Genomic DNA, 25121 nt, shown 5'->3' with positions numbered 1-25121 from the left:
AGGCAAAACAGTCAACTAAGATTGTGTTTCTGGGCCCCTTTAAGAGCCAGTGGTATTCCCTGTATTAATTTTTTTTTTTTTACCTTTACTGGTTTATAAAAGCTGTCTTCAATGAAGCTAGTGTTTATCATTAAAAAGCGGTAATCTGCCAACTCATCTGGAGGGCAGAAACATGGAGGCTAACGAAAAGGGTTCAGCTTAATTAAATTAAGGACAACACAGCAGGCTATGGAAAGAAAAATGATAGGTGTAATGTTGAGACATCGGAAGAGGGCTGAGTGGGTCAAGGAGCAAACACAGGTTAATGACATCACAGTCGAAATCAATAGGAAGAAATGGGCTTGCGCAAAGCATGCTATGCGAAGGTAAGATAACCGATGATTGCTAAGGGTAATGGACTGGATACCAAGAGAAGGCAAGCGTAACAGGGGGCGGCAGAAAGGTAGGTGGGCGGATGAGATTAAGAAGTCTGCGGGGATAGGGCAGCCGCAGCTAGCAAAGGATAGGATTAGCTACAGAGATATGTGAGAGGTGTAGTCTGACTGCTGCCGGTGATGACAGTGAATCTATCAGTAAAGGCAACCTTCAATATGTCGCTGTTATACGAATGTCTCAACAGCAATGTGTTGCAGCATGCACCAACCTGAGACTCAATGAACTCCTCTTGCCAGCGTTCCTTGTTCCAGTTGTCAACGTTCATGTCACCGACATAACCACCCACACGCAAGTCCGTCTGACATTTGATGGCTTTCTGCTGTTGAACAACCAGGGGGACTGAAAAAAATGCAAAGCCAAGATCAGGTTTCGGCTGACACCAGCCAAGGTCGGCACAACTCTGCTCGGATCCCATAGGTGACAGCCATTACACACATGACTGTAGTCCTTTCCATCCCATACTAATCAGCAACAAATGAAACGCAAGCAAGACAACTGAAACAGGAACAGCGGAACGAGAATATACTAGTCCAAGGAAACTGAACGTCAACACACTGCACTATCCCTTCTATGGTGCTATGGCAGCTGTGTGGAAGCATTAATGAAGCCTGCCTGTATCTCCTGTCTCCCAGCTGATACCTTTGTGTTTTCATGCTTCAGTTATCCTGCTCGTGCTTTATTTGTCGTTAATAGTACACCTAGATGTCGAAACATACTTTTTGGACTGCTGAAAAATGCTGCAGAAAGCCAGCTCAACTGTTTCTACTGAGCTTGAAGCAGATGCACAAAACATGGCAACACCTAGGGAGCCCTTACTGGAGAGGTCTACATGTATTGCATACTGTGGGCTCGTCTGCCCATATTTGGTTGTCGCGACACAGACTGCAATTTTAAACCATGGCAGCCTGCAGTTTGTATTAGGTTTACAGCTACTGTGCCATACAAGAGGTGACACCACAGTACTACTAACTGAGAACAGGCATTTGAAGAAAGTATCCTCATTAATTAGTTTGCAATTGACATATCAGGTCCAATACTAATGCGTATTTAGGTACTAATAAATAAATAAATAAAGTATTTGTAACCTTGCTATATCACCTGGCATTTCTCGTAAAGATATGCAAATAGCAAAAGTGGTCGTAATTCACAAAGGTAGAGTAACGTCAGATATGGCAAATTACAGGCTTATTTCAGTTCTGCCATTATTACCCAAAGGTCTGTAAAAAATCTACACAAGAATAAATAGCTTTCTAACCAAACACACACTTTTATGAGAGAGTCAGTTTGGTTTCAGAAAGCAAAGGACCACAGAAATGGCACTGATTACAAAAACATAATAATAGATTCGCCTGAAGACAGGTTGCTTGCTCTCGGCATATACACTGATTTTGCAAAGGCCTTCAAATCCCGACTTACTCCTGCATAAACTCAATTACTATGGCATTAAAGGAGCCAGTCCATCTTTAATGCAGTCACATTTGAAACACCGCAAACAAATGTTGTCCATTAATCGCAGTATATCAAACTTACAACGTATTCTCTCTGGAGTGCCACAAGGCAGCATTCTGGAGCTGTTGTTATTTATTATTTGCATTAATGACATATTTTGCCACTCCTCTTCCTGTACACATTAAGTGTGTGCAGATGACGTCACAGTGCTTGTCTCAAGTAACACAGAAACCGACCTGCTAGAACATGGGAATCAATTTCTAGAATCTTTGCATCAATCGTCCATTAAGAATTACTTGAGAGTAAACAGAACCAAGACGAAAGCAATATTATTCCGAACGAAAAATAGAATGGTGCGGGCAAATCTTGACCTGCGGTTAGGAGAATCGAGATTGTGCTGAATGTGAGGTGTTTTGGTGTTGTTTTAAACGAGTCACACAACTGGGACATACATATTAAGAACATCTGCACAAAAATGAACAAAATCAATGGCGTCTTAGGTCGTCAGTGGAACACACTTCCGACAAGAGTGGAAATCTTAATTTACAATGCATTCATACTGCCACACAACTTGCTACCTCATGGTCTGGGGGACAACTACTAAGCAGAATCAAATGAAAATCCTACTGGCACAAAAACAAGCAATTACGTTAAAAGCAAATGCACCACGGTGTACTCATACGGACCCCTAATCCATAAGGTTCAATATCATGAAAATTGCGCAGTTATTCTCATACAAATTAATTTATCTGTATAAAAATGCTGTTTCAGCTAAGAATGAATTTATTTTATCAGGTCTCAACCTCCCTCGTTCTATTCCAGACCACAACATATGGAGCCACATCACACGGTCCATACCTTTCTGCCGCACTAATTACCGTAAGCAGTCAGTGATATATAATTTAGCACGCTATCTTAACATTCTCCAAAAGAACAACATCATACCTGAAGAGACTTCAAGGCGTGAATTAATCACAGCTTTTCACATTTTTTAATCTACGTAGAAAGGACACCGTGATATAACAAATATGTACTGTCTGCATACTTTTGTTTTACTTGCAGTGTATGTGCGCCGACTGCAAATGATTTTCTGAATATAACATTTTGAAATATGCCCATCATCATTTTATGCAATGATAGCAGAGAAGGAATTTCATATAACTGTTAAATGCAGGCATTTTGTGCCTGCATTCCTTTTCTTTTGTGCGTATGCTCTCCCACTGCTCTTGTGATCAGCTACTGGGCTATATGCCCACGCAGAGGGCACGGGGTAGCTTTCAAGCTGCATCAACGCTGCTTTTTGCCCTGCATCCTTTCTCCTTAGTTACTTATGTAACTTTTACAGAGTTAATAGAAGACTTTATTTAATTTCATAACGATTGCACGTCCTGAGCACGGCACCGAGAACTTGTGCTCGGCTCAAATGTTCACTAGCATGTTACCAAACTTTTCGGCTTGTAGAAAGCATTTCATAGCTCTTTCAGGACCACAACACAACTGAACTGTGCGTTAGTCGCAAGCCCCACCTGTAGGCACAAGAAAGAAGGTTCTCTTCCCTCCTTCCTCAAATGGAACGCGGATGGCAGCGTCGTATTCCTTGATCAACATCACGGCGATGAATGTTTTGCCGGTTCCCGTACCCAGGCATACTATCGTGTTCTCTTTCACGGCGGCTTCGAAGAGTTCAACCTGGAAATAAGAACGTTAAATGCGAATAGCTGCGCTATGTACGAATCAATTCAGCGAATTCGGGCGACTATCAATTGCGTGAACGCAAGGAAGCCTCCTCAAAGAGTCCGTAATATTCCAGACGAATGATAATGCGGACAAAATAGGCACTCTATGCGAGCATCACAGCTACGTAGTAAAGCTAGAAACCTCAGCGTCGCCAACTGCAGCAGCAACACAAACAAGTTTCAAGAACGCCGCACACTATGCAAAACAAAGCAAAAGCTCACACTAAGCTCGTGTCGTTACGTCGCGATATCATTTACACTCACCTGGTATTCTCTGGGACTGAATTCATCTATCGGGACGTTCTCTTCGTCATCATCATTCGGCGCAGTAGCCGCACCAGACGCGTTCGACGAACTTGCGCAGTCCGCCATCGTAAGATTGCGATCCCGGCTTCGTTTGCTCCAAACCTCTATTTCATCAGAGTGTCTGGAACGTCTTCGGGACCGATTCGGAACACAGGCAATGAGGTCTGCAGCGGTTTCATGCGGCGAGACGGAGTATTTACGCGACCCGTCCGAAACACCTGCTCGCAACCCCGCAACTCGCGCGATATCACATGTATCCCTTCGGGAAGTTTCGAATTCACCCATCACCCTGCAAAAATCACGTGACTTACACATCCTCTAAGCATGGACGTAAAAAACCACATGCGATATGTGGATAGATGAACAAAACCAAATTCAATGAGTTAGAAGTTGGCCCGCGTTACCTAGCGGTACCTCTTTTATAAAAATTTAAAAAGACGAAAGGATGATGTTTATGGCTTAGTTCAACTTTATTAGAACAATAAACGTTTATTTACTGTTATGAATTGTGTAACATTGTTTTCACGTAGAACAATTACAAGGCAGAACAAGTGACCTGGCAACGCCGCGCGAGATTTGAATACAGTTGGCAGAACTGGGAAGCACGATACGGTGCAGGTTTGGAGGGAGGAAAAAACCACGGAGGAAGGAAAAAATCAGGAGAGGCCCTTTCCACACAACTTTGTTTCAGAGTTCTTATCTAAGTTCTACACCTTCTTGTGTTTAAAATTTAAAGCATGAACGGTGAAATTTGGTTAAGCCCAATAATAAATAACTTCTGGTCCAAGGAACAAATTGTTCGTTAGTTTAGCCTTTTGTAATAAAAATGTGCATGTTGCTTTTGTGAAATAATTATATCTAAGAGTTCATAGAACATAAACTGCTCTTTTAGCGCCTCCTACGAGTACTCAAATTTTAGAAATTGAGCGGGTTATTCAAATGTACAAAACATTTGCGTCCACTGCCAACGTCAGAGCTACGTTCGCCACCACCGTATTGTCTCCTGTCGCAAACGCAACTTCTTGACACTTTGTTGGTCGCTTTATGCCGCAGATGTATCGCCTGTGAGCAACAAGAAAATGACCCATGTACACCAGACACTGCCGAAGTTGGGCCTGAACGTATGCACAGCATGCATTTTTCAGCGCACTTTGCTTCGGCTTTCACTAAACGACAAATATTTCGCTTTGGCACATCGAATCACTTCACGGAGAACATCAACAAGGCGCTAAAAAATGTCATCCGACGAGACCCGAAAACTGGAGGGGTGCCCCTGTTCTCCCTATTCATGTATCCAGTTGACTTGTTCCCTTCCATAATTTGTGCACAAGTCACGCCATGGAGGAAGGAAAAAGAGAGGAGAGGCCCTTTCCACACAACACCATGGGAGAAAAATGTGGAGGAAATCACGTGGTTTCTTTCGCGATCGGGAGGCCACCTAGTCCGGGCAGCTTAGCAACGGCGTCGTAGTTGCTGCTTGCAAGCCGGGCGGTAGCAGACGACCGCGGCGTAGCAGTTGCGGTGCGGCGTACTTTTCTCAACTGCTCGAGTTTGTTTTTGATCGTGCTCACAAGCTTACGTTGGCGCCGTTCACTCATACCTCAGGCGGAATTCGCTGCAAACCTCTCGTTGTTGCGTGCATTGATTTCAACGTGCTCGACCACGATCGCACGGGCATTTCGTCAACTGCGTCACTGCTCGGAGCCGTCGGGAGACCGCCGCTGCTTACTGAGGAGCACTCGCGCTGTTCGTTCACCAGTGATTCAATACGCCGTGCGCTAGAGAGGTCGTCGGTGTATTTTGCGGACGTTTCACGTCCTGTGCGTGCAGTGTGCGTGTGCCATTCGCGCTCCCGTTTCCATCGGCAGTGAAACCTCGTTGCTATTAGGCGTGCTCTTGCAACGCTCTAGTGATCGTCACTGGTGTTAGTGTAACTATTTTCGTTTTTCGCGATTGCGCTTGTGTGAGCAGCGGGGGCCATGACATCGGTGGAGGGTGATATTTTAAAGGAAGCCGCTGCGCTCGCTTTGCATGCTTGCACGCCCCTGTTATACGCCGCCGGTAAAAATGAAAAGAAAGAGACCCTGCGCTTAAACAATACCTTAGAGATTTTTTTCTTTAATAAAGGCGGAGGGTTAGTTTTGTTCACTGCAATATCTACATAAAGATACGAATGCACACAGGATGCCGAGAACCTCATTTGTAAAAAACATTTATTTTCTCACAAAAAACAACTCGCACGAAAAAACGTGGCTATTTACAATATCTTCACATCATATACAACAACACAAAAGCTTCTGCTGATAACAAAGCTTCTGTTGATAACAAAGTCATCAACTGCAAACAAATGACATTTGTCAAAACTTCAACCCCTTACGCAAACCTGCGCTCGGCTGCAGGTCCTCTAAAAAAAAAAGCACTTTTTATTTTCGCGATACCTTCATTTGAGGAGAATGCGAAGGATTAAAAAGTAAACTGACGTAAAAAGGTCTGTTAATAATGGGGTGAACTGTGCCTAGAATTAAAAGGAGTGCCATACGCCGTGCGACGGTGAAGAATAAATGGGCACTCTTATTTTCGTTTCCACATTTCGTTTCCACATTTATTTTAGTTTCCAATAAATAAATAAAACATGTGCCCCCCTCGAACAAAATTTCTGGCTACACCACTGCTCGTGTGGAATTCGCACGGCTAGGGGCCCGCGTTTCTCGCGTGTGCTTAGTTGTCCTTCGCCCACCGCAGTAATTGAAAGCGACGGTCACTTCCCGTGCTTACAAGAGTTGAGGAACAGGGAGGAGATTTTCGATACCGGACGAATGCCCTTCCCGGGCATCGGTGGCCGTCGTGTGGTTTCGCGCGACGAGGGGCCCACGTTTCTCGCGTGTCCTTCACCTCACCCGGTGAAGGCTAATTTCGAGCGCTGAGCTAAACAAGCAAGTATACTAGTTTCATCGAATGCAGCCTTCAACTTCAGAGTCCCAGGGACGGGCGTTGCCAAAGGGGGGCCACCGCAGATAACCACAGCAAGATGGGCCACCGCAGTAATTGAAAGCGAAGGTCACTTCCCGCGCTTGCAAGAGCTGAGATAAGTATTTTTCTCGGCTGCTACTAATTGTGACCAGGGCCGAGCAGTTGGAGACGGCGCAGTACGAAGCAGTAACTGAAAGTAGCCGCCTGTCTCACACGGGTATTTCCGCTTTATTAACTTTTCCGCTGACGAACACCGGCATAGGGCGCCCTAAACCGGCCGGTAAGCAGCCAAGCGCCACCAGCGCGGGGATCTGTGCCCCTGCGGTAGCACGCTCCTTCGTTGGCTTTGAAACGCGCGCGCAGTAGTCGAGGGCGGGACTTATGCGATGACGTCAGCCCGGACAAGATGGCGCCGAGCTGGTTTCCGGCTTCCATGGAGGAAGGAAAAAGAGAGGAGAGGCCCTTTCCACACAACCCCATGGGAGAAAAGTGTGGAGGAAATCACGTGGTTTTTTCGCGATCGGGAGGCCATCTAGTCCGGACAGCTTAGCAACGGCGTCGTAGTTGCTGCTTGCAAACCGGGCGGTAGCAGACTGCCAGAGACGGCCGCGGCGTAGCATTTGCGGTGCGGCGTAGGCGTGCTTTTCTCAACTGCTCGAGTTTGTTTTTGATCGTGCTCACAGGCTGACGTTGGCGCCGTTCACTCATATCTCAGGTGGAATTCGCTGCAAAACTCTCGTTGTTGCGTGCATTGGTTTCAACGTGCTCGGCGACCACGATCGCACGGGCATTTCGTCTACTGCGTCACTGCTCGGAGCCGTCGGGAGACTACCGCTGCTCACTGAGGAGCACTCGCGCTGTTCGTTCACCAGTGATTCAATACGCCGTGCGCTAGAGAGGTCGTCGGTGTATTTTGCGGACGTTTCACGTCCTGTGCGTGCAGTGTGCGTGTACCATTCGCGCTCCCGTTTCCATCGGCAGTGAATCCTCGTTGCTATTAGGCGTGTTCTTGCAACGCTCCAGTGATCGTCACTGGTGTTAGTGTAACTGTCATTTTCGTTTTTCGCGATTGCGCTTGTGTGAGCGGCGGGGGCCATGACATGGGCGGGAGCCATGACCTTGCTCTAGTATACTGATGAAACTTTATTACCCGCCCGTTTCAAGCGTGCATGTTTGCAGCGTCTAGCGAGCTCTAGCTTCTGGGACGTGCCGGGCTCAAGTGTATTCGTTCATATCGTGGCCAAGTCTGTGTTTCTGGTCGCGCGCTATGCTTAGACCGGTTTCCTGTTTTAGGTTTGCAAAATTGCTTTTCTATCTGATGTCATAGTCAAGAAGTGCGAAAAAGGCGAAGCTCTAACTGAATTAGGAAGCCTTTTCTCACGTGTTTATTGTGCCCATGTCCTGTGATTGTGTTTTTTGGGGTAAAAAGTACTTAGTGAAATGAGGACCCACATGTGCGCTGAATTTCATTGATGTCTGTGTTTATGTTGAAGAAAAATAATTTGATGCATTCGATCATTACGTACAATAGATCAAGTTTCATTTTATGTGTTGCCATCACGAGTAAAGTGTGCTACTATGCAGTGACATTAGAAGCTAGTATTTCATCAAGTAGCGAAAAGCGGTGCGTACAGCTGCAGCTCTGCACATTAAACATGAAACACGGCATTGAAATGATGCAAAACACCGTGAAACTTATACTGCAGCCACTGGGTACTCCTAAACTTCTAGAAGTCTGAAAAGCTGCGGTAATATATATTATGCACAATACTAGATCTGTGGATATGTGAAACATGCTATGTTGCCATGCTACAAAGGATGGATTTATGGAGAGGGGCAGTCACCAAGGGCGTCCGCAGAATTTTTTGCAGGGGGGGGGGCCCATTGGTTGTTGGCGCCTGAGGGGGGGGGTATATTCGTAGCGAAAAGGCACTATTTGCGGAGTAAATTTATTTATTTATTTATATATAAATAAAAAATAAGTAAAATACACACATGAAAGAAAATTACAAGCAGCAAATTAAAGCGCGGATTGTAGAGATACATTGGAGTTTATCAACAAAGAAACAATTAAAATTAATAAAAATGCAAAAAGATACTATCAATACTCGAAGTGCTCAGTCTTACTGCATACGGGTTCTGGACTCACCCGAATTGATGACCAGCACACAGCGCAATATGTTCACAAACACGCAACTACAGTCACTCAGTCAGTCTTCCTTGAACAGCAACTGTAGGCGCCTCGGATTTTTCTGGGCGAATTGCGTAGTTACACGGGTGATAAATTCATTTCTGTGCTTCATTACACGCTCTCAGTGCACAGTCATCATATATATTGATTGGAAAAATGGTTGAACGAGTACGTTGAAAACAAAAGATGACTATATATACAACGAAAACTTATTTACAAGATATATGCACGCTCGCAGCTTCATACACCTCGCTCCATCTTGCTCGCGCATCCGCACAGTCGAGCAACCGCATACACACTGCTCACCGCTCGTCGTTTTCTCGTCCGCTGTCTTGGTTGTTCTCAGCTTCGTTGACAACCCGCCACTAAAAACACCGAAGCACAAACACAGAGGCGCGCACACGTGCAAGGGCTTACTTGCCACAATATCCACGAATGCGCACTTTTGGGGTGTAAGGAACGCCGCGCGACTTCCGAGGGGAAGGGACACCCGCAACTAATTCGGTCGGAAAATTTGTTTTTGTGCTTTTATGGGGTTCAGAGCCCCAAAACGACTCAGGCTATGAGGGACGGAGTAGTACAGAGTTTCGGATAATGTCGACCACCTGGGTCTCTTTACCATGCACTGACACGCACAGTACATGGGCGCTGTTGTGATTTGAGGCCCAGCCAGAGGTGACAGGCGAGCCAGGCAGGCGCCATCGGGCTGCGTTGACCAAAGGCGCTGGTTTTCGGAGAAGACGCAAGGAACGCTGGTGTGGGGGCGCCTCTGGAGACTGCGTCGCCGTGAACAAAAGCAGCTAATCCCCTTTGCCGAAGGTTCTGAAAGCGGCGCTTCTACCGCACTGAGCTCTCTCGTGGATCGGAGGAGACAGCGAGCGGCGGCGGCGCCAACTCGTCGCCCGCTTGCCCCTGAGCAGCCCGACAAAGCGGGGGTGGACACGGCTGATTTGTCCTTCCCCCCTCAAGAATTCATCGGTGGCCCCTGTGCACTGTCTGCCTCCGTGTCGCTATCTCTCTAGAGATCAAAGAAACAGACACCCATCTCAAGACGGCTCGAAACACATGCTCGCCGGTGCCGCTGCATGTCTGCAACAGGTCGTCCTTCAGCAGAGCTGGCGGTGGCGTGGTTTGAAAACGGCGGAACGACGCGCGCCCGGACGCGGCATTTCGCAGATGTGACCAAGCGTCGAAGCGGGGCTGCTTTTACCCTTTTGGCTGAGCGCACCACCGCCCCTGGCGTGCGGCCATCACTCACGGTTCGAGTGAGTGATTTTCCAGGGGGGTGCAGCCGCCCCCCCTTGCCCCCCCCTCCGGACGCCCATGGCAGTCACATTTTAAACATTTATTTCTTGGACTTTTTTCATTGAGAAAAAGATGTTCGGAATGGTTATCCTGTGTAAAATTTCAGATAAACCCTCCCCTGCCGTCTACTATATGCACTTTGGCCCTCTCCGTTTCTGTCACCTGTGTGAGTGGCTCTTGGAGTTGTGAATCAAAAGTCATTGCTGGCATAGCCACCAATACAACATGTTATGATATTACATTTTGCGTTCAGGGTCAAGAACTCAAACTTTTTAGTATACTTGCCCATCCTCACTGCTGTATACGAGAAAGAATTCCTTGCACCAGCCGCACGAATACATGCTATGAAGATAAGTATAGTATTTATGGCCAATAACAAAGTACTGCACAATTTTTCCTACCCTCTCTGCTGCAGCGCAAGGCAACGTTGACACAGCCAGCTTCCCAAACATATGCAATGGAAGCAGATGGCAACATTCAGCAGCAAGAGCTGCATTAAAAGGCAGGTTGAACACTAAGGTGGGGTGTGACCATGCATGGCAGCATTGTTCACGACTCAGCCGAAAGCAGACAAGTGTGTGTGTGTCTCTTTCTTTCAGTCCGTGTCTTTTAAGCGCAGGTGTATTTCAAAGTGCACACTCATTCAGCATAAAACAGAGGTTTGTGCTATCCTCCAGAGAGCGCGATTAAAGTGCGGCCAGTATGCGGCACACTTTTATGCGAGCGTAGCATGCAAACAACCCAATATCAATAACCTTGCTCAGGGATCTCATGCATGAACCTCTAAACTCATTCTAGCAAAGAAGGATTTTTTTTTACAACCTCATGAGCACATTTGACAGCTGCCCACTCAAAAATCATTATGCTCTCAAATAGAAAGTGTTGCAGAGTACCATTCAAATATAAGTCTCATGCAAGCAAGCTGTACATGAAAGGCTTCCAGGGTAGCCATATACTAAAACATTTCAGGAAGCTTAAGTTTAAAGGGAGTACTTTACACTGCATTAAGGTGGGATAGTTTCTTCGGAAGCTTCATGAAATACACTGTGAGATCCAAGACACACAGCATTAAAAAGAGAAAGAAAAAATAAAGGAAGAAGAAAAAAGAAAGTGATTTCAGGCAATCGGTATGTGAAATCTCTTAATTTTAGAATGTTCCCCAAAGCTCTTATAAAATTTGACAAAATATTTTTGCAGAAATGACTAAAAAAACCTGAGCTACTGGTGACTATTGCATGCCATACTCAGTAAAGAATGCAGGGGCTCGTTCGGTTGAAGGAGAAATTTACCGTTGATTTTATATGCGACTATTGTTGCGCATTACCTTTATGCACTCGCTGTAGTTTCTACCGGCATCTTGCTTACACCTGCGGTTAATTCGATCCCGACTTTACGTATTCATTGATCACACGCGCCCTTAGGTTATTCTAAACTCAAGGTAGACACGTGCGCCGAAGCAGATGAGTAAATTTTTATTCTTTCACAATACAGCCACTACCAGTGGAGAAGGCAGAAGTATTTTTCGGGGAGTGTTATACGCCGCCGAAAGAGACCCTGCGCTTAAACAATACCTTAGAAATTTTTCTTCTTTAATAAAGGCGGAGGGTTAGTTTTGTTCACTGCAATATCTACATAAAGATATGTATGCACGCAGGATCGCGAGAATTGCATTCATAAAAAACATTTATTTTCTCACAAAAAACAACTCATACGGAAAAACATGGATATTTACAATATTTTCACATCATATACAACAACACAAAAGCTTCTGCTCTACAACAAAGTCAACAACTGCAAACAAATGGCGTTTGCCAAAACTTCTACCCCGTACATGCAAACCTGAGGGGGCCGGTGCCCATGCGGTAGCACGCTCCTTCGTTGGCTTTGAAACGCGCGCGGAATCGGCGCGGCGGCGAAACGTCAGCATGACGTCAGCCCGGACAAGATGGCGCCGAGCTTGTTTCCGGCTTCACAAAATGTCACGTGACGGCCTCTCCTCTAATCATGGAGGAAGGAAAACTAAGGAGAGGCCCTTAGGCTTAAAAAGTCTTAAAATTTAGGCTTAAAAAGTCGGGCCACTAGCAACGTTGTCGTTGTTGCTAAGAAAACTCGGGCCACTAGCAACGGCGTACGGCGTCGTTAGCGTCGTTGTTGCTAGGGGCCCGAGTGTTTCTCGGTGGCGGTGGACGGGCTTTCGGCACGGTGTGTTCGGCCTTGCGTGTTAAAGTCTACATGCCTGGCGTCGTGACGTTACGCACGCATCTAGGATTGTTTGTAAATGCGGCAAATAACCGCTCATTTGATATTGGGCTTCTTCGATTATCCGCCTCTGGCAGCCCGCGGGTTGCTTGCGGGCTGCCCGAGCGCGCTCGATTTTCTCGGGTTGCTCCGCCCACTTCCGGTGGCTGCCCGGAACGCGTTCGTTTTTCTCTGGCTGGGCGGTTTCGGGCTGCCAGCCGGCGGCCAGACTCGCCAGGACGATTTTGTGCTGGCAGCGCTCGGGCAGCTAGCAGACGACAGAGAGGTGTACGGTAGCGGGAAGCTCGCGCGGCCATTTTTATAAGGACTAGAAGGACCGCGGTTCTTCATGCGATGTTTTGCGCGATGCAGGCGCTTGTTTCGACTAGGCCACGGTGCATATCGACTGTGTCGCCTGCAATGGCACCTTTTGCGGTAGTTCTCGGTGTTTATTGATATGTTTTGCGTGCGTATGCGCGATCATATTTCGATCGTCTCACCACCTCGCAAGCACAATTGCTCGCTTCATATTACGATCGCGTACCAGCTGATTCACAAAATATTTCGGCTGTTAATTTCGTGCGCCCGGCGGATATTGCGATGGTGTTCGAGGCCTTTCACGAGAGCAACCGGATTCCAGTTCTGAGCAGGGTGTCGAACCGGAACCGAACCTGAACCCGAAACCGGAACCGAACCCGTATTTTGCCCCGGAACCGGAACCGAACCGAACCCATATTTTTTTCGCCATCTTGGAACTGAACCCGAACCGGAACGATTCAAAGGAACCGTTCCGAACCGGTTCGGGACTCGGTTCAGTCCCACTTTTTTTGCAACCCAGCATACTTTTTTTTCTTTTTCAGATAAACTGAGATATGCTAGTGTGTAGTAGTAGTAGTAGTAGTAAAAACATTTATTTTTTTTTTTCAAAAGGAAGAGTTAGGGAGTAGGGGGATGGGGATAGATAGATGTGGAGCTACAGTGGTCGGTCTTCCCTAGTCCAGGATACCGTTGGCCTCCGCCGCTGCCTTGGCCCTCGTCACCAGCATAAGCTGAGTGCTCGGGTCGGAGTCAGCCAGGAGGGCCTCCCACTGCTCTAGACTAGGGCTATTTACCTTTGGTAGTAAAGGGCTTTTTTCGCAGCCCCAGGTGGCGTGGTACGTTGTGGCGTAGCCCCCACACCACACGCACTCTTTCGCGTATCTGTTCGGCCACATTTTGTGATACATGGCTCTGCTTGGGTAGGTGTCTGTTTGTAGTCGTCTGAGCGTGGTGGCCTGCTCTCTGTCGAGGATATCCGCCGGAGCCGAGTACTTCTTGCGCGCTCCCAACAACGCCCAATCTACACAATCTAGTGTGTAGATTTACCCACCGAAAGCTAGACAGTGCGAAAATGGCACCCAGTCTGTGCGACAGCAAAACTTGAAGGATGGCTGGTGTCAAGGAAGAAACCTAAATGGCGCTTTTGTAATGCGCTGTAGGGAATTCTAAAACATTGTAAGCCAGACTGATGTGAAATCTTCATGTTAATAGAGTCGCCCCCTTTTAGATGCTTGTTTATGGTTTTGATCGAACTGTCATCAATGCACTAAATCATAAAGCCTTCCTCCTCAGCTTGAAGGCTAACTCTTTGCACAGAAGAAGACAAGTCATCTTGTCGGAAAGTTCGCAAGCACCCTGAGGCTTTCCCCTCATTTGCTCACTTTGTTTGCATAAAGCACCGAGAAGGAATAGCTTCGCTTTCTTTGTGTCATGTAGCATAAATATGTGAAACACAGGGGCAAAGGTTCAACCAGATTTTGCAACAATTACTTGCGGCCCGCGTACTGTGCGATGTCAGTGAACGTCAAAGAACCCCAGGTGGTCGAAATTTCCGGAGCCCCTTAACTACGGCGTCCCTCTAAGCCTGAGTCGCTTTGAGACGTTAAACCCCAGAAACCAACCAACAATTACTTTCGGAGGCATTCCTTGCAGTGGCTGCGGCTGCTCATCCGAATGTCACGGGTTCGATCCCGGCCGCAGGGGCGCATTTCGACTGCGGCGAAATCTTAAAAACTCTCGTGTGCTGTGCGATGTGAGCGCACTTTGAAAAACCCGTGCGAGTCTACGTTACTCTCGAGTCCTCGATCCACTAAGCGTCCTGTGTCGCTTCGATAGGTTAAACCCCAGGTATTACTACTATTATTACGAAATAAATTATGTATAAATCAGTTCAATTTCCTTTTTTTTTCAGAATTTTTAGCACTGAGAGCGCGAATCTGCGCACACCGGACAGTGCGTCAAGGGTGGGGCTGCACACGCGCAAGTGCACGCACGATGGATGGATGGATGGATGAATAGGAGCGCCCCCTTTGAAACGGGGTGGTGGCAATTGCCACCATGCTCAGCTTTTCTTTATTTATTATTTTTTTTTGTTTACTGTGTTGGCAATTCTCATTAAGATTCTCCATCAACTTTGCCTACGGTTTCCTACTATTCTAACCTTATTCCACATCTCTGCTTTTCAGCCACCAATCCTCCAATCGCTTTTTGCTGACTTCCACTGCAGATTTATTTACATGACCATTGTTATCTTTAAACCCTAGGGCCTCAGAAAGAGTGACTGTGCCTGCATCGACATCCGGATGGATACCATCACATTTGATTATGAGGTGTTCAATTGTTTCCACAGATCTACCACACACTGCACATGTGTCATCTTCTTCGTTAAATTTCTTTTTGTAGCTGCGCGTTCTAAGACACCCTGATCTAGCTTCAAAAAGTAGGGCACTGCCTCTTGAGTTATCATAGAAAAATTCTTTCCTGATCTGCCTTTTCCAGAATCGATATAGTTCTACACTATGTTTCTTTTCCATTGAATTCATCCAATTTTTAACTTCCGCGTTTTTGACCTGTCGTTTAATGCTCTTTCTTTCTCCGTCCTCATGACCGGCATACTTACTGGTTAGTTTTCTAGTTCTTTTCCGCCACTGTGAGTCAACGTTCTTTCTGTATAAATATTTAAATACCTTAGCTGCCCATCTGTTATCGTCCAATTTCCTCAGGCGTTCTTCATATAGTATTTTACTCTTAGCTTCCCGTGCCTCGAACGATGCCCAGCCCATATCCCCTTGTACTGCCTCGTTTGTGGTTTTGCCGTGGGCACCTAGTGCTAATCTTCCAACAGCTCTCTGATTTACGTCTAATCTCGACTGAACTTCTGCCCTTAAGCACAGAACCGCATTGCCGAAAGTAAGTCCCGGCACCATTATTCCTTTCCAAATACCTCTTAGTACTTCATATTTGTTGTACCCCCATAATGCCCTATGTTTCATTATCCCGGCGTCTCTTCGTCCTTTTGCCCTAAGAGCCTGTTCATGCTTTTCCGTGTATATCTGCCCTTCGTTTAGCCATATCCCGAGGTATTTGTATTCGGCCACTTTGGGTATTTCGTGGCCTTGTATTGTAAGCACCTGATCAGTTGTATCGTTAAAAATCATCACACCTGATTTAGTTGCGCTAAAACTGAATCCTAGAGCGTCTCCTTCGTCTCCACAGCAATTAACCAAAGTTTGTAAATCTTCCTGGCTATCTGCTAACAGTACAATATCGTCCGCATACATTAAACCCGGGAGTCGCTGCTCAACTACATTTCCGCCTAATCTGTAAGATAGATTATAACCCAGATTACTTTCTTCTAGCCTTCTTTCCATATTTATCACGTAAAGCATGAATAGCAGCGGTGATAGAGGGCAACCTTGCCTTAATCCTTTGTGCACCCCTACAGTTGTGGTACTTTTTTTCCCTTCCCATGTAATTTCAACTTCATTATCTAGGTAGATTTCCTGTAGAAAATCAATTACCTCATCACCAATACCTAAATCTTTCAATATGCTCCACAGGAGCTCCCTGTTCACGTTATCGTATGCACCGCTTATGTCTAGAAAGGCTATAAACAGAGGTCTATTTTCCGCCTTAGCTATTTCTATGCATTGGGTAAGCACGAACAGGCTATCATCTAACCGCCTACCCCTTCTGAACCCATTCTGAAGTTCTCCGAGTATCCTATTCCCTTCTACCCATGACTGCATTTTTAATTTCACCGCCTGCATTGCCAGCCTGTACATAACAGATGTTATCGTAATCGGACGGAAGGATTTTATGTTCATCTTATCTCCTTTCCCTTTATAAATCAAATTCATTTTACTCCGTCTCCATCTGTGCGGAATTTGCTTATTTGTTATGACTGCCTCCAATGCTTTTATCAGCGCGTCCTTGCTTCTTGGGCCAAGTTCATTAATCAGCTTAATTGGAATTTCGTCTATCCCTGCGGATGTGGTTTTAGGAATATTCGCTTCCGCCTTTTCCCAGTTAAGACTAGTCAGTTCTAAGCTGTTCTCTTTTGTGCTGTCCTGTGTTGCCGCCTCATTTGGGGAGATTACCCCATTGGCGTCGCTAAAAGACGCAGCTATAAATGACGTAATGTAGTCCACAGCATCGTCTCCCTCCAAACATTTTCCCTCAGCATCTATAATCTGTTCCTGCTTTCTTTGATTTGTTTTTCCCAACCAGCTTATATGGTTCCAGAATTTTCTTGGCCCCCTTTATTTGCCTCGCGAACTTCAGCCAGCCATTTATCAGAGGACTGCTTTATTTTAGCCTGGACTAGGACCTGAACTTGCTGTTTCTTTTGTCGATAAGATTCCCATTTTTTGCCTATTTCTTCTTCAGATAGCTGCGCCCTCTTTGCTTCTCTGTGTTCCCTTGAAGCCACCCGTCGTTGTTCGATGGCCTCCTTAATTTCCATATTCCACCAGCTTCGTGGCTTCCTCTTTCCTCTCCAGCGGTTAACTCCTTTCACTTGTTTCATTTTTGTAGCGATGAGCAGTTCCAACTGATTATAATCCCAATTTTCCATGTGGCGTTTCTCAATTACTTCTTCTATATCGGCTGATATTAGCGCTATTTGTTCATCATTTAATTTTGCGTTGTCTTTTGGACTTCGTTGCATTTCTCTTTTGACTAGGGCTCCCAACTGTAGACTAATACGTTTATGATCACTTCCTAGGCTGTCCTTCCCCTCTTCGTCTATTTCCATTATTGCGAGCTTGCTATAGATGCCCTGCGACATTAGACAGTAGTCAATGGTTGTTTGCCTGTTACGGGATTCCCACGTGATTTGTCCCTCACATTTAGTTTCTCTATTGACAATAACTAAGTTGTGCCGCTCACACAAGTCTAGCATTAACTTCCCGTTACAATCTGTGTATCCATCCAGATCCTCGATGTGGCCGTTCATGTCTCCAAGCAAAATAATATCGACACCGTCTCCAATCTGCTTTATATCGTCATTGAGGCACTTAACTAGATCCTTGTTTTCTTGCCTGCATTTGTCCCCGGTCCCTAAATAAACTACCCCTAGCCATGTCCTTTTGCCAGCAATTGTACCTGATACCCAGACATGTTCTTTGCAAGTTGATTTTATTCTTTGCCAATTTGTTCCTTGATGTATCAGCATACGCACGCAAGCACGCACGCACACCACGGTTATTTTTGGGAAAGGCGGATATAGTGTTAATGCAGTAAAAAAAAATAAACTATCATACTCTAACCTCGAGTGGGACTCATACCACAGGCGGCGCAACAGAGAACCTTCATTTACCTTTGTTTTAGACTACTCGGCCATCTCCAAAGCTTCTTTTTATTGCTGTTGCATAGAATATTAAGAACCTCCCTGGCCCTCCTCAAGCCTTAGCAGACCGCGTCGAATTCAGTAGTCTCAACATACCGCCTCACATCTCCATCACAGAGAAATTGCAAAATTCTGGAAGGCGCGCACGTCGAGAAAGGGTAACCAGTCAGGGGGTTGCACTTTGCTCAGCATATACCTCCTGCGCTAAAATGCACAGTTCATTGAACAGTGAACTCGTTGAACGCGGCAGTTCTGTGTGTTATCCATCATGAGGCTTTTCCACACGCTAAACAGTCCTATTAACACGAAAAGTTTCAAAAGAACACAGCATCACGACCCAAAAAAATAATTTCATTGATAAATAGTTTCTCGTTGTTCGCACAAGCAGCAATTCACTGACCACGGCACAAAAGTCCCATTGGTGCGAATGCATGTCCTAACGCGCAAGAGCGATGTTTGAAGTCTCAGAAAGGCTTGTGCGGCTGACTGAATCTACAGCCGCTGAACTCGCTTTAAAACACTGGTGTCATGAAGGGCTAGGTAAGGCAGCAGACATAGGGGTAGGGCAATTAGTGGCCGAATTTGCCATTTGCCTTCTGGATAGGCTGTATACAGGTATTCTAAGGAAAGTAAAGAGTGGGGAAACTGAGTGTATCAGCACTAAACTATCTCACGACCATGTCCAGAAAAGACGGATGAGCACTTAGCCGTGTATTAAGCACGTCTGCCAGTAAGGGGTTGTTTGCGGTTTTAAAAAATAAGAACCGTGAAGCAAGTTGGTGGGCAAAAATTAGAGCGCCACTTAAGTTCCGCCTTAAATCTCTCACGAAACCTTTTACAAAAAATATAGTCTCTCACGAAAAAAAGTCCGCAGAGACACTTAAGACGACTTACGTGTGAGAATGCGTAAGCCTTGTCGCTCACTTCGTGAACGCAGTCGGCGTGCGCTGCCGCGTGATGTAATCCGATGAAACGCAACTGGCAATTCTACCCCTGCATGGCTCTACGTAGCCGCCGCCACGATGCCGCCGCACCCCTTCTGATTTGCGCACTGATCCGCCTTAAGGGTATGAGCGATAGCTAATGGGTTAAGGCCCATATACGCGGAATTGGTCATCCACTACTAAACCTTCACAGATCCCTGGGAGTCCTCATACCACTCCTGGCGCAGTGGTGCAGCGAGTAAGTGATACGCCTCTGCCCTGCGATGGTAGTCGCTGACACCGATGAAATTTGTGCGATCCATGTTGCTAACGTCTAGCGGCCAATCATTAATATAACTGCCACCTGCCACGGTGCGCAGTTTTCTCGCAACCCGATTGACAACTTGTAATGGCGCCACAAGGTTACGGAACCTAGGTGGCCCACCTACCTCCTAGGTTGACCTCTGGGTATTTTTCACTCACGGCCAACGACGACACCGACGGCGACGCCAGATTTGTTGCGAAACGAGCTCCTAAACACTGTCACATTGAAGTGTACACGACGGATTCACCAGACTCTATCAAGGGAGCAACAAATTCTGTCGACGCACAGGCTCCCTTTGATAGCGCCCCAGACAAGTCAAAACATACTGTGTGGCGCAAGTACCTTCTTGCTCGTATACAGTGCACCACTTGCCACAGTGTTGCATTGATACCTGGGAAAAATCACGAGCGCTCGCTCCCAAAAGTGTGGTCAACCTACGGGCTCACTCAAACTCAGACTCACTTAGGCCCGGGCTCACTCGAACTCATCAACTCAAGTTCATTTAGGCTCACAACTTATGTGAATTCACTCCGACTCACGACTCATCTGGCTCACTCATTTCGACTAAAGACTGATCTGACCTCACTCATCTCAACTCACGTTTCATTACGGATCACTCGCTCGTTTTGACTCGGCACGTGGGCTCATTGCACTGAAGCGCTCAAGTGGCACGCCGCCGAGCAGACCAATACACACGAGAAAGGACCCCCGCCTCCAGCTCAGTGATATGGTGGAACTCGTACAAAACTTACGCCACATCCCCACGCGGCTCATTGCCATAAGCACCCGCGCAAACTAGCTAACGTGAAGGGACAAAACACCGATTTCTTCGCTTCCATGGAATTCTCTTCAGTCGCCCACAGACGTCGCCTAGCAGCTTCGCTTTCAAGCGTCCATGGCCGGGACAGTAAATCATTCCTGCCCTCTTCTGTCAGTACGCCAGAAGGTAACAAAAAAAAAACTAAGTGCACACCATCGTCGCGAAAACATAGGCCACGATCTAAGCTTGAGCCTTGACTCGTTCACTACTCCGATCATGATCTTAATTTCGGCTCAGTCTCACTCACGACTCAGATCATGATCTGAATGTGAGTCTGGACTCACTCACGATTCCGATAATGATTTGCATGATTTCGTTCTCACTCACTACTCAGATCATGATGTGAATGTGAGCCTTAATGAGTCGATTCATGAGTGAATCCGCCGACCTATGGTCGCAGCGCAACTCACAACTAAGTTGTTGAAAATTTGTGTCCGTGCAGAAACGAAGTGCGCCCAACCCATGTACGCATGCTTTTTTTTATCACTCTTTTTATCACAACAAAAGAGTGCGACGCCATCAGCATAGGCGAAATTAAACTTTACGCTCTACTTGCGAGAAGCAACGATTAGCTGTGTTTTTTAAGCTAAGCCATAGAGGCTCCAGATATATAACGCGAGTTTCAAAAGTGATGTCGAACAAGTGATTCAAATAAAATATGTTTGGTAATCTCCTAGCTGCTACGGAGAGCCAGTGTTCCCACGAGGCTCTTGTTGGTTGGGAGATGGGCGGTTGAGGGTGGTCTCGCATATTCTCATACAATGTGGTACGTTTAGAATTAGACGTGTTTGCATATACCATGTCGTAGATGGTCGGAGGGGACGGGCTGGGCTGCTCAAAAGATACACGTTTGAGGTGTGCTGAGGGGGGGGGGGGGGTATATTTGACTGGCAAGTCGGTTATGGGGAGACGGAAAGATGCCTATAGGTGCAGATGCAGGCCAGCTTCTTTTCTCAGTAATGTGCGCTAACGTAGAGGGCGCATGCGGTGGCCCTAATGGTGCCCGCGTAAGCACTCTGCGATGCAGAAATTTCCGACAGAGAGGAGCCTCAGGGGAGACCTATTACTCGCTCGACGGGTCTCCGGGACTGCTGAAGCTGGAGGGTTTTGTAAACGCTAATTCGCCAGCTTTTCGCTTTTCTTGATAGGATGGATTCTAGCGCATGCAAAGCCGATTTGCAATAATTTTGAGTTCATTTGACTTTGCGCCTCTTGGCGTAAATTTCTCATTTGCAGCGGAAAGTAAACTAAAGTGGATAAATTTAAAACATTTCGTAATTCACAAATTGGGCATTTTTTTTATTCGTCTACCAATTTAACAGAGGAAAGTTAAGAACATATCAAGGTTAACTAAAACTCATCTACTTTACAAATTTTTTTACCTGAACTAAAGCGGCTGTTTGGGCTTGTTGGTTGGTGTGTTGGTAGTCAGCGCCAGTCCTGTCCACTTCTTCGTTTGTCCTTCTCTTTTCGCGCTGCATTTTTTACCTGAACCCGTTTGAACCCGTTTGAACCGGCTCGACCCAGTCCGAACCGGTTCGAACCGGAACGGAATGTCATTCCGGAGCCGAACCCGGAACTGAACCCGAAAGGCGTGAACCCGAACCCGAACCGAACCCGAAAAAATTCCGGTTCGACACCCTGGTTCTGAGTACGCGTTCAGACGCGCGCATATATGCATGTGCTGAACGTGTTTTACGAAGTGTTGGTTGAGCGCGATACGGGAGCGTATGGTCTTCGTTGCGTTTGGCGCAGTGCTAAAGTGGATATGCTTTGAAAAACGCTTGACTGAAACATGTCCTTTATTAAAAGCCCTCACGAGCACATTGCTCGAGACATCTCTGCGGGCAATAATTGTCGCGCCGACGAAGTGCTGATTCTGTCGTCTCCAACTGCATGTTGTACAGCTTCATGCTCGGGCCTTCTGCCACATATGCTCAAAATATCTGAGAATTACCCTAGGCATGCACCTCCTCGCGTTTTGCTCATTTAAAAAAGAGATAAAAATGAGCTCTAGCGCTGATCGTCATGCAAACACACGCGGAACGTGAGGCGCCGACACGCAGGGCTTTATTGTAGCGCCTTTCATTCCAGTGCCAGTTCTCTGCTATAAAGCTGTATTATTACAGAAACGACGCAGCTAAATTTATACAGTGCACCCGCTTGTTCTGGGTGGACGTTCAACAAGCTGATATGCGCTTTTGCCGAGATTATGCGTTCCTTGCCCGCAGCAAAAGCCGGCGGCCGACAGACTACAGTTGAACGAACGTATTCCGATTCTTTTCTGCTTACAGCTTACAGGAAGCAGGTTACCAGCGTAGAACGACCACAGCAGAGTCCACCAGGGTCGATCGTCGGCGGTCATACCAGTCATATATACTTACTGCGTAGTAAGCAAACATGCAATAATCCGAGAGTACGGCTTGTCGTTTGATAAACAACGCACGGGCAGTTTTTCCGTCCTATGCTTACACAGTGCACCGAAGGCACACGCTCGCGTTGTCGTTGCCGATGTATACGAGTGCGAGCTTGATCAGCTGCATGTTCTGCAGTCTGCGACACGCAGCCCTCGAGTCGTTGTTTTCGATACCAAGCAGCCGATTCCTACCTTTCGCGCGTGAGACGCAGAACGCGAAGCTAGAGAGAGCATCTGCCCTCCGTGATCCGCGACTTGCTTGCCACCGTGATTGCCAGTAGGCTGGTTCCGGTGGCCGCCAGCCCACGTGATCATGATGCGTTTTCCTGTCCGAGGCGAACTTGCGGGCCGCCAGCGGGCTGCCCGAGCGCGGTTAATCGAAGAGGCCCATTGTGTTCGTCAAACTTGGTGTCGTTACGCGGAGCGATCGATGCATTGAAATGAATCTCGCGAAAAGGTGGCACTCCGGAACCGCGCTTCGACACGCGAAGAAGCGTTGATTGTTTTGATCAGCGAACTTTCGCACCTCACTAAACAGAACAGAAACATGAAGCCGCTCTCGGCGATGCTGAGCTGCGTTTCGAAGGCCACACGGCGGGTGTACGGTAGCCCGAGGAGGATGGTGAGCTGAGATACAAGCGGCGCGCAATGTCGTCTTTCTTCGCCTGGCGTCGGAAAAGGTTCACCGCACCTGTGCGCCGGTCTGTGTCTAGGTGCGTGTTTGCGGGGAGGGAGGTGTAGTAGTGTAGCGGCGAACGGCGCGGTTTTTTTTATACCTTTCTTTTACGAAGCGCTTGCGAGCCGCGCGCGATACCCGCCCAGTAGCTCGGTGGAGAAAGCAGATAGTGAGGAAAGCCGAGCCAACTTCCGGTTACGGGGCGGCTTCACAAAAAGTGACGTCAGGGCCTCTCCTTAGTTCTTTCCTTCCATGGAGGAAAAAAAACTAAGGAGGGAGCATGACGTCACGCGGCCAGCGTTCGCAAGCCGAGTGTTTTGAAGTCGTTTTCTCCCTCAGTTTTTCGCTCTCCGAGCCGGTCCTTTATGTTTTGATTCCGGTATGTTTTAGTGCGCGCGTATGGGCGACCCGCGGCGCGGGCGTCTACAGCAAGGAAGTTGATCTACAGTTAGTCTGCCGCGCTAATCGGCGCATGCGCGCGCGCAGCGGGGCTAGACTTTACCGCACGCTATCACGTGGTGCGATCACGGGGGGACACACTCTCCTTTTTTTGCTATATCTTTACTTGTTAAGACTAGGCTTCAAGGTTGTCGCCGGACGCTCCCTCCTCAGTTTTTTTTACTCCATGTTTCCTTCCTCCATGCCTCTAATTTTCCTTCCTCCATGCCGGCTTCGCAAAATGTCACGTGACGGCCTCTCCTCTCTTTTTCCTTCCTCCATGAGTCACGCAGTGTGTTTATTAGTACAGATGGCGCAGCTGCTTGGTAGTTTATCTGAAACAAAAACAAAAAAAAAGAACTAGTATTATCTGCCGGAACAAGCAAACCGAAGGAAACCTAGACCAGTGAGCTGACAAGCCGGTAGGACTGGCGCCGCCATCTGTCGGGCAAGTATGGAACGAGCAGGAGTGGTGCACGCCGCGCGCGCCATTTATTTCCGCAAGCAGAGCGTAGGCCATTGTTGACGTATAAAATACTTCGATTAAAGTCGGGTTGAACCTAAGTCCGCAGTGACCGCCGCAACGAATTCTTCCGTATCAAAAAATAGACCGTTGTCAAATCTTTTCTCGTTACCCAAGCAACACGCTAACCAAAAGACGAAAATTATAGATAAAGCACTTTTGATGCCTCAGGCTTGTTTGATATAGAAGAAACAAAAAAACTGATCTTGTTTACTGCTGTGATTGGTCAACGGAGTAATACACGACGCAGAGGGCAATAACCCAGTGTTACGAACCGGTGTTTTTTTTTAAGTTTTATCCCACTATAGTCGACTAAACACTATGTAGGGTGAATGCGCGTCCAATGTAGGCGATCGTGACTATGCATGGTCGGAATGCACTAACTGTTGGATCGCTGGGTTTTTCCAATGCACTGGTTCGGAACAATGATAAGTCCGACTACATGCTCAAGGTGCTGGAAGGGAGCGAGGGGTGGCGGACGGCACCCTCGAAATCTAAAGTCTTATTACCTTGTCCCAGAATTCATACGGCCGAAAAGCATTAAATTATCTTTCAGCAAATTGGTTTCAGCAAAGTCTGGTACAAACTTCGATTAAATATAATCACTCAGAAGAGGCATTACTGCGTAAACAAGCAGTTCGTAGTGGGATATTTTTTTGTCAGAGATCCTGAGTTCATATGCGTCAAGGTCATAGTCTGATG

General features: G+C 46.9%; 1 protein-coding gene across 1 annotated transcript in view; it reads right to left on the bottom strand.

Annotated features, from left to right (window-relative positions):
- LOC149332862 (endoribonuclease Dicer-L-like) overlaps positions 1-4231 on the bottom strand; it is a 58401-nt gene extending 54170 nt beyond the window's left edge. The window contains exons 1-3 of the mRNA XM_089558430.1: positions 3885-4231; positions 3411-3573; positions 644-774 (exon numbers count right to left, since the gene is read on the bottom strand). Of these exons, the coding sequence (XP_089414556.1) occupies positions 644-774; positions 3411-3573; positions 3885-4211 (621 nt within the window). The 5' untranslated portion in view covers positions 4212-4231. The remainder of the gene's footprint in view (positions 1-643; positions 775-3410; positions 3574-3884) is intronic.
- Positions 4232-25121: the final 20890 nt, after the last annotated feature.

The sequence above is a fragment of the Amblyomma mixtum genome, chromosome 8, assembly GCF_055824585.1.
Source record: "Amblyomma mixtum isolate Tamu chromosome 8, ASM5582458v1, whole genome shotgun sequence".
NCBI classification, from domain to species: Eukaryota; Metazoa; Arthropoda; class Arachnida; order Ixodida; family Ixodidae; genus Amblyomma; species Amblyomma mixtum.
This window is presented reverse-complemented; position numbering and strand designations above follow the sequence as displayed.